The sequence below is a fragment of the Suncus etruscus genome, chromosome 1, assembly GCF_024139225.1.
Source record: "Suncus etruscus isolate mSunEtr1 chromosome 1, mSunEtr1.pri.cur, whole genome shotgun sequence".
Taxonomy (NCBI): Eukaryota; Metazoa; Chordata; class Mammalia; order Eulipotyphla; family Soricidae; genus Suncus; species Suncus etruscus.
Genome location: NC_064848.1, coordinates 23,876,779 through 23,885,841, shown reverse-complemented (window position 1 = coordinate 23,885,841; position 9,063 = coordinate 23,876,779). Strand labels below are relative to the sequence as shown.

Sequence of the window (9,063 nt, the reverse complement as noted above, 5' to 3'; positions counted from 1 at the left end):
AATAGAATAACAGAAAGAATAAAATATAACAATGGATTATTTGCATTTCAATTAATAGTCTCAAATAGGGAGCTGGAGCCATAGTACAATGGTAGGGTGTTTGCCTTGCACACGGCGACCCAGGACAGACCTGGGCTCTATTCCCAGCATCCCTTATAGTTTCCCAAGACAGGAGTAATTTCTGAGCGCATAGCTAGGAGTAACCCCTGAGCAATACTGGGTGTGGCCCCAAAACAAAACAAAACAAAATTGCGGCCAGAGCAATGGTGCAGCGGTAGGGTGTTTGCCTTACACTAGGATGGACTGCGGTTCGATCCTTCGGCATCCCATATGGTCCCCCAAGCCAGGAGTGATTTCTGAGCCAAGAGTAACCCCTGAGAGTCACCAACTGTGGCCCCAAAACAAACAAACAAAAATAGTCTCAGTTAATATTTGGTGGTGGTTATGATTAAATAGCTTTTCGAGGGAGTATACAATAAATGCTTAGATTATTTTCCAGGTAAATCTTGTTTTTATTGGAACACTTTTTTTCTTTTACAATTAAGACTATTCTATTTATATTTTGTCTCTTTATAATGTACAAATAAGATACAGAAGATAGGGCATTTGCCTTGCATATGACTGATCTGGGTTTAGTCTCCAGCAACCTATGTGCTCTCCCCGCCCCCCCTCCCAGACTGCCATGAGTGAGTGATTCCTGAGTGCAGAGTCATGAGAAAGCCCTGAGCACCATCGGGTGTGTGCCCCCACCCCAGTGGGGAAACATACTAGCACAGATACTTCCTTCCCTTCTGCCTCTGCCTCTTCCCAACCTTTCCCATCTCCATTTTTAAAGTCTTTGTTCAAATCACAAGTAGGCATTGACCTGCCTGGAGTTTTCAAACCCGTAATGTAATGTAATTTTAACTTTGCGCCTTATAAATTTTGTTACTTGGAACTGATTCCTCTCACTTTTCTTTTTTGTGTGGTCAATTACATGTTGTCATTCAAAATACCCATCAGCCTCCCTCTTCTCTGGGGAACATTTCCTTAGAATTTTCTCCTCCAGCTAATCTTTGTGCCTAGCTGACTTCTTAAGGTACCTTGTGCTTTTTCTCTATCATAGATGTTATTTTTCTGAAAGTTTTTAGTTAAATCGACAAATTATGAATTATCTAATAAGCATATGGCCTAAAAATCTATGTTCTTACAGGTAAAGATGCTGGAAGCAGATCTAGTGTCAAAAATGCTACGAGCTGTTCTGCAGTCTCATAAGAATGGAGTTGCATTACCCAGACTCCAAGGAGAGTACAAATCTCTGACTGGTGATTGGATCCCCTTCAAGCAGCTGGGCTTCCCTAGTCTAGAAACTTATCTGAGAAGTATACCAGCAGTAGTCAGGATCGATATTAGCAGATGTGGAGAGGTAAGAAGGTAATTGTGCATTCAAAAGATCAAACCAATATGCATGATACCTTTTCATTAACAGTATTGCAAAACATGGTACCTAAAAGGGTATGTGTATGGGGGGAGGGAGGAAAGGAGGAAAGAAATGAGGAAAGGAGGAAGAGAGAGTATGAGAGAAGGGAGAAAATAGAAGAGGAGAGAAGATAGGCTGGGGAAGGAGTGGGCAAAGGAGGGAAACTGGGGACATTGGTAGCATGAAATGTGTACTGATAAAGGCATGATTGAAACTCAGCCATCAACAACTTTTAATCTCTATATCGTGGTGCGTCAATTAAAAAATCAAGGACTAAGACAAAGAACAGTGAGTACATTTGGCTTCCACACAGCCAACCAGGGTTCAATCCCCAGCACCCTATATGATCCACTGATCATTGCCAGGAGTGATCCCTGAGTGCAGAGCCAGGAGTTAAGTCCTGAGTTGTCAAGTGTGACCCACAAACAAACATAAAGAATCAAACCAGGGGCCGGGTAGGTGGCGCTGGAGGTAAGATGTCTGCCTTGCAAGCGCTAGCCAAGGAAGGACCGAGGTTCGATCCCCCGGCGTCCCATATGGTCCCCCCAAGCCAGGGGCGATTTCTGAGCACATAGCCAGGAGTAACCCCTGAGCATCAATGGGTGTGGCCCAAAAACCAAAAAAATTAAAAAAAAAAAAAAAGAATCAAACCAGTTTTTAATTGCCTGTACAGTACTTTTTGGTAGCACCACTAGGACAGAAGTCAAGGTAAAAAGTGTTCATTTGAAATTGTAATAGAACAGCATCTAAAGTACAATTTAATGTCTTTGTTATTTATCTCAAATCCATTCCATTGTAAAAGAATGTTAAGATTTTAACTACAGGGGCCGGAGAGATAGCATGGAGGTAAGGCGTTTGCCTTGCATGCAGGATGGTAGTTTGGATCCCAGTATCCCATATGGTCCCCCGAGACTGTCAGAAGTGATTTCTGAGTGTAGAGCAGGGGTAACCCCTGAGCACTGCTGGGTGTGACCCAAAAACCAAAAAAAAAAAAAAGATTTTAACCACAATAAAATTAAAAAAAGATAAGGTTGAAATTTAACTGGCCTCAGTATTCAGACTAAATATTGGAGATCCTTTTTGGTTTATTTTTATTTAGTTTTTTCAGTATTCAGGCCTTCTGCACATAAGGCATTCAGTTTACCACTTAGTCACATTCCCCCAATGGCAATACTGGAAGCCTTAATTGCTTAAACATTATACCCACCCATTAGGAAGCTACCCCAACTGTTGTGCCCAGATCACAAATTACTACCAAATGTACTGGATTTTTATTGTTGTTGTTGTTGTTGTTGTTGTTCTTGTTTTTGCTTTGGCTTTTTGGTCCATCCCCAGTGATGCTGAGGGATTACTCCTGGTTTTGTACTCAGTAATTACTTCTGACAGTTTATCAGGAGACCATTTGTTTTTTTTTTGTTGTTGTTGTTGTTGTTTGGTTTGGTTTTTGTTTTTTTTTTTTGGTTGGAGACCATTTGGGATGGGATTGAACCCAGGTCAGCTTTGTGCAAGGCAAATGTCCTATCCTCTGTATAGCTCTAGCCTTTGATATTTACATGCTTCTTGATTGCTTGATTTCGGACACATAAATTCACTTTTAAAAGCTGGCCACCTATAAATTTGAGACATATTTCTCCTCCCACCTTGTATCTCATGTATAGATTACTTGCTATGCTGTGGCCTGCACAGAAACAGCAAGAATTGCTCAACTTGTGGCTCGTCAGAGAAGTTCTAAAAGGAAAACTGGGCGGCAAGTTAATTGTCAGATGAGAGTAAAGAAAACCATGCCATTTTTTCTAGAAGGTAAAAACTTTTCAAAGGTAAAACATTAAAAGTCTTTTCTAAATGCATTATTATATGGAATTATGGAAAACTTACTTTATTCATGATCCAAATTTGTTAGTATTGATAAGGCAAGGGAGAAATTCCCAAACAAGTGAACTGATAAGAAATGAAGTAATACAAAGGGTGAAATAACTTAGAGTAGATTATAATTAAACTTAGAGAGTGTGGGTTTATTCTATAATAAATATTTTTGGGTAAGTGAGAGGCCCTCCAGAATTTTGGATGAACCAAGAATACTATCATTTCATGGCTTATTTAATAAAATGTTTCTTTTATTGTACATCCTTTATCTTCAGAAAGATATGAATTTTGTAGTATGCCACAGTGTTCCAGACTGCTTGGCCTATGTTTGCTGAGCAGAGGTTTTACATAGTCTTAAAACTAAATTCTCAAGAAATTGCTCAATTCTATGACTTCATGAGGAAATATAATATAAATGTTAATGTAAATGGAGGAGATGACTAAGTATCTTAACTCCAGAACTTAAGGAAGGGAAGGAAAGAAATCAAGGATGAAAGGAAGAAAATAAGGGAAGTAACAGGGGGGTTAGGTATTAGATCTTCAATTATACTGATGATGTGGGAAAGGAGTATTATACATTCAAAGCAACAGTCTCAACAATAGTGAAAACAGGAGATATAATGCTGCAACCATCAAACTTCACAATGTGCCTATAATGTGGCAGGTAGGGGGTGGGAGTGAAGATGATGAAGTATGGGAAAACTGGCGTTGGGATTGGAGGAGGGGGGAGATTGTGAGATTGACTGCCTAAAACTCAGCTATCAATTTTTTAAATCATGTGTCTTTGAATAAATTTTTATTTTAAAAAACACTCAATTCTAACATAAAAGAGTGCAGGCCAAAATGTCACCAGGAAGAGTTCAGATAAGGGAGCAATCATTATGAGAATGGCAGAGAAGGACTTCACAATAAATGGAGAGGCTTGAGTCCAGACTTCAAGTAATGGGAACCATTTAGTGAATGGAGAAGATGAGGGCTGTTTGTGCTGCATCTGTAAGAATGTACAGTGATTACCACCGAAGAGTGTGTTAGTTGGAAAGTCATCAGCCACATACTCACCAACTCTTGGCATATTTTCTGCTGTGTCCCTGCTATCTTACCTCCCAGGGGCAACCTTCTTGTGCTCTTGTTCGGAGACTAGAGTCAGAAAATATCTGAACAGGGGAGTGACGATGAAATGAGGCTGGGACAGGTAACTGAGTTCATCAATCTGTCTAATTTCATAGGAACACCAAAAGCAACCCTCAGGCAACCAGGATTTTCTTCAGACTTTGCTATCAGCAAAAGACCGAATCTGTTAAGAGACAAAGGAAACTTTCTTGGAGTAAATAATGATGTTGAAATGCCACCTTATACATTACACACAACTGTCAGAAGTGACATATACAAAGATGCTCCAATGCAGAGGCAAATGGCCATGCCTACTGCGAACATCAGGTATTTGGACTTTGACTAAAAGGAGGCATTTAATGAATTTAGAATAATGTTACCAATTGATAATTTGTGTAGGAAGAAAATGTTTTCTGTTTTAGCATGATGTAAATTTACATGGTGTAAACAAGATTAAGTCCATTTGTCCACGATGCCTGAATGTTATTCTCTGGATATTTATATTTCATGTTATCTCTGCAGGTTGGTGATTTCCTTTTAAAGCCATTTTTGTAGCTCTCATATGGTTCTTTTCTAGATATGTATCTGAATAACTTGCAGCTTAAATATATCTTTCTTAGCATTAATTTAGTGTTTTGTTTTGAAACTTAAAACATATTTAGTTTTAGTAAGTTTTAAATATGATGACTTTTGCATACTTCACTGTACCTCAGTATTCATCTTCAAAATTACAGAGGCCAGGGACATTGCTCAAAGCACTGGAGCCAAATGTTGTACATTTGCACCGGAGAGATAGCATGGAGGTAGGGCATTTGCCTTGCATGCAGAAGGATGGTGGTTCGAATCCCGACATCCCTTATGGTCCCCGAAGCGTTCCAGGAGTGATTTCTGAGCATAGAGCCAGGAGGAACCCCTGAGCGCTGCTGGGTGTGACCCTCCCCCCCAAAAAAAGTTGTATGTTTGGTAGGTCCCAGGTTTGGTCCTTGGTACCATATGTCTCTTACCCCTAGTTCCATTTGTTGTTGACAAATGGAACTCAACCTCAAACATGGTTGAGGTGACCCTGCTAGCACTAGCACTGCTGTAGCTAAGCCCTCGCCCCCTAAAAATACAATTATACAATAGCATCTATCATATATCCATGCACCAGAATACCAGCCGTAATACAATCATGTCTAATTTAGGTATTGCTATACACACTAGCTAAGCAAAATAAGTGAAATTATTTCATCTTTTGAGAAGTGACTCCATTTGTTCAATGAAAATGTTAAACTAGTTGATCTCAAATTTCCTTTCTAACTAAATCTTGTGATTTCTATATGGTAGCTCAGGTCAAAAAATGGTGACTGATGGGCATATCAGGCCCATTGCCTTTTTTTTTTTTTTTTTTTTTTTTTGCTTTTTTTGGCGGGGAGGGGAACACATTCTCTGATGCTAGGGCTACTCCTAGCTATGCACTCAGAAATCGCTCCTGGCTCAGGGAACCATATGGCTTTGAGGATCAAACCAAGGTTCATCCTAGACTGGCTGCGTGAAAGGCAAACGCTCTATGATTGTGCTATTGCTTTGGCCCTCCATTGCCTATTTTGTATAAATAAGTCATATTGGAACACAGGCACGTCCTTTTGTTAATTTATTACCTGTGGTAGCTTTTGAACAACTGCAGAGAAGTAGTTATGGAAACCATTGACTTTATGGCCAGCATATAAATAAAACAAAATACAACATCTCCATTTAATATTTCCTCTACTTATTGGTAACCTTATAAATTTAAATTTAATAGATCTCATAGTTATTATAAGATGCTACCTCAGTTATTATGACATAATTTGGGGGGCTCTTTACAGAAAGTTGGCCAACCCTTGAAAAGAAAACAGTATCACGTTTTTCCATTTTATTATCACCATCCTCATCACCATCACCATCACCATTACCATCACCACCACATTTTTGGGGGGTCACACCTGGCAATGCTCAGAGCTTACTCCTGCTTCTGTGCTCAGGTGGTGCTCAGGGACATATGGGATACTGGGGATCAAACTGGGCTGACCATAGACTTCTGAGTGAAGAGCCAGGAGTAATGCCTGAGCATTGGGTGTGGCCCAAAAACCAAAATTAAAATAAAATGGAAACTTCCTATGTTAAAAAAACAAAAACAAACACTATGTCAGTGTTTAAAAAATTAGAAGATTGAAGGAAATAGAAAAGTATTCCATGTTCATGAATTAGAGGAATTAACATTGTTAAAGGTATTGTAGGGACTCTGTAATAGTATCAAAATTCCAAAGGCATACTTAAAGGACAGAACAAATAATACTATAAGGGGAAAAGAATGGGAGGCATCATCTCTTCACTGCCCTCAACTATTTATTCTTTATGGTTTTATTTATTTTGTATTATTAGTCCTTAGAGTAATTGGAAATCACCTTCATTGAAATACAATTTCAGAATGCTTTTAACACTGGAGTAACAGTGCAGCAGGTAGGGGTTTTGCCTTGCTTACAACTGACCCCGAGTTTGATATCTAGCCTCTCAGATGGTTCCCAAAGTACTGTCAGGAGTGATTCCTGAGTGCAGAGCCAGGAGTAACCCCTGAGCATTGCCAAGTGTGGCACCCCCCAAACAATAACAATAATAATAATAATAATAATAATATTTTTAACTTTATACTATTTTTTGGTGAATATGAAATATGAAAGCTGATACCAGGTCTTATTTTCATTTTTGCTCATTCTGAAATTATGTATTTTGCTGTTGAGAGCTATAAAGACTTTAAAGATTGAAATGTGTACATATTTGCTATAGATTCTGAATTTTTTCATTTGGATTTTAACTTACTGGTTTCTTTTTAGTACTAGGTTTAATCCAAAGGCATCCCTCCAACCACCTTTTCAGATGCATCTCTCAAAATTATGCACTAAGGAAAAAAGTGGTACGTTTTTTATTTATTTCCTTCATGAAAAATTTTTTAATGATATCTTTATTTAAGCACCATGATTACAAACATGATTGTAGTTGGGTTTCAGTTATAAAAAAAACACACCCCTTTACCAGTGCAGCATTCCCACCACTAATGCCCCCCATTTTCCTCCTTCCCTCCCCCGCCTGTATTCAAGACAGCATTCTATTTTTCTCACTACTATTGTCAGAATAGTTGTTAGTGTAGTTATTTCTCTAACTGCACTCACCACTCTTTGTGGGAAGCTTCATGTAGTGGGCTGGTCTTTCCAGCCCTCATCTCTATTGTGTATGGGTATTATTGCCATACTGTCTCTAATTTTCTTAAATCCTACAAATGAGTGAGACTGTTTTGTGTCTGTCTCTCTCCCTCTGACTTACTTCACTCAGCATAATAGTTTCCATGTCCATCCATGTACAGGAAAATTTCATGACTTCATTTTTCCTGATGGCTGCATAATATTCTATTGTGTATATGTACCAGTTTCTTTAGCCACTCATGTCAGGCATCTGGGTTGTTTCCAGAGTCTGGCTATTGTAAATAGTGCTGCAATGAATATAGGTGTGCAAAAGGCATTTTTGTATTGTGTTTTTGTATTCCTAGGGTATATCCCTAGGAGTGGTATGGCTAGACCATATGGGAGCTTAATTTCAAGTTTTTTTTAGGAATCTCCATATTGTTGTCCATAAAGACTGGACCAGGCAGCATTCCCACCAGTAGTGAATAAGACTTCCTTTCTCCCCACATCTCCTCCAGCACTGGTTGTTCTTCTTCTTTGTGATGTGTGCCACTCTCCGTGACATGAGATGGTACCTCATTGTTGTTTTGATTTGCATCTCCATGATGATTAGTCTCACATTCTCTTTAACCTCATCTTTCTCTTTTCCATTTTTAAATGTTTTGGGATTTTATTAATCATACCATCACTTTTTATATGGAGACCAAGCTTCTCTGTATTTGAGAACTGGTTTCTGAATTTGACAAGTACTAAGTTTATTGACAAATAATGACTATAAATATGGGTGTCAGGATAGCTTAACATCATTCAGAAGTTAATCAAAAATAGGTGAATGGGGCCAGAGAGATAGCACAGGTAGGGCATTTGCCTTGCACCTGACAACCTGGGACCTAACCTGGTTCAATTCCCCACATCTCATATGGTCCTCCGAGCCTACCAGGAGCGATTTCTGAGCACATAGCCAGAAGTATCCCCTGAGCGCCTCTAGTTGTGGCCCAAAAGGGAAAAAAAGAATAGGTAAAGTTATTTTGTTGTTGTTTTTTGTGGGGAGGCCCACCTGGTGACACTCAGGAGTTACTCCTGGCTATGTGCTCAGAAATCGCTCCTGGTTTGGGGGACCATATGGAATGCCAGGAGATCAAATCATGTTCCATCCTAGGCTAGTGCGGGCAAGGCAGATGCCTTACCACTCCACGCCACCACTCTGGCCCTAAAGTTCATTTTTTAAACATAACATTTTCAGATATAATCTCTACATGACTTTTGTTTACAATTTATTTTTAACAGTATTTGGTAATCTAGCATTATACTTGGATACCACCATCAGTTCTTTTCTATCCAATATAAAATTCCCAAATCAGTATAACTGCTTTTAAGGCCTTTGTCCAGCCTCCATTTCAATTATTCTTCTTAGCACAGTAAGATTTTCAGATG

At 39.0% G+C, this 9,063-nt stretch overlaps 1 protein-coding gene across 4 annotated transcripts in view; it reads left to right on the top strand.

Moving 5' to 3' along the window:
• Positions 1–1,196: 1,196 nt before the first annotated feature.
• The window catches only part of TDRD7 (tudor domain containing 7), a 50,237-nt gene continuing 42,370 nt past the window's right edge, over positions 1,197–9,063 (top strand). Inside the window, exons 1-4 of one of the 4 annotated variants that reach the window (XM_049784134.1) lie at positions 1,197–1,405; positions 3,118–3,259; positions 4,549–4,759; positions 7,285–7,364. In XM_049784134.1, the coding sequence (XP_049640091.1) occupies positions 1,199–1,405; positions 3,118–3,259; positions 4,549–4,759; positions 7,285–7,364 (640 nt within the window). In that variant the 5' untranslated portion in view covers positions 1,197–1,198. Of the gene's footprint in view, positions 1,414–3,117; positions 3,260–4,548; positions 4,760–5,177; positions 5,236–7,284; positions 7,365–9,063 lie in introns of those variants that run through there. The other 3 variants (XM_049784135.1, XM_049784136.1, XM_049784137.1) reach the window with 3 other exon arrangements.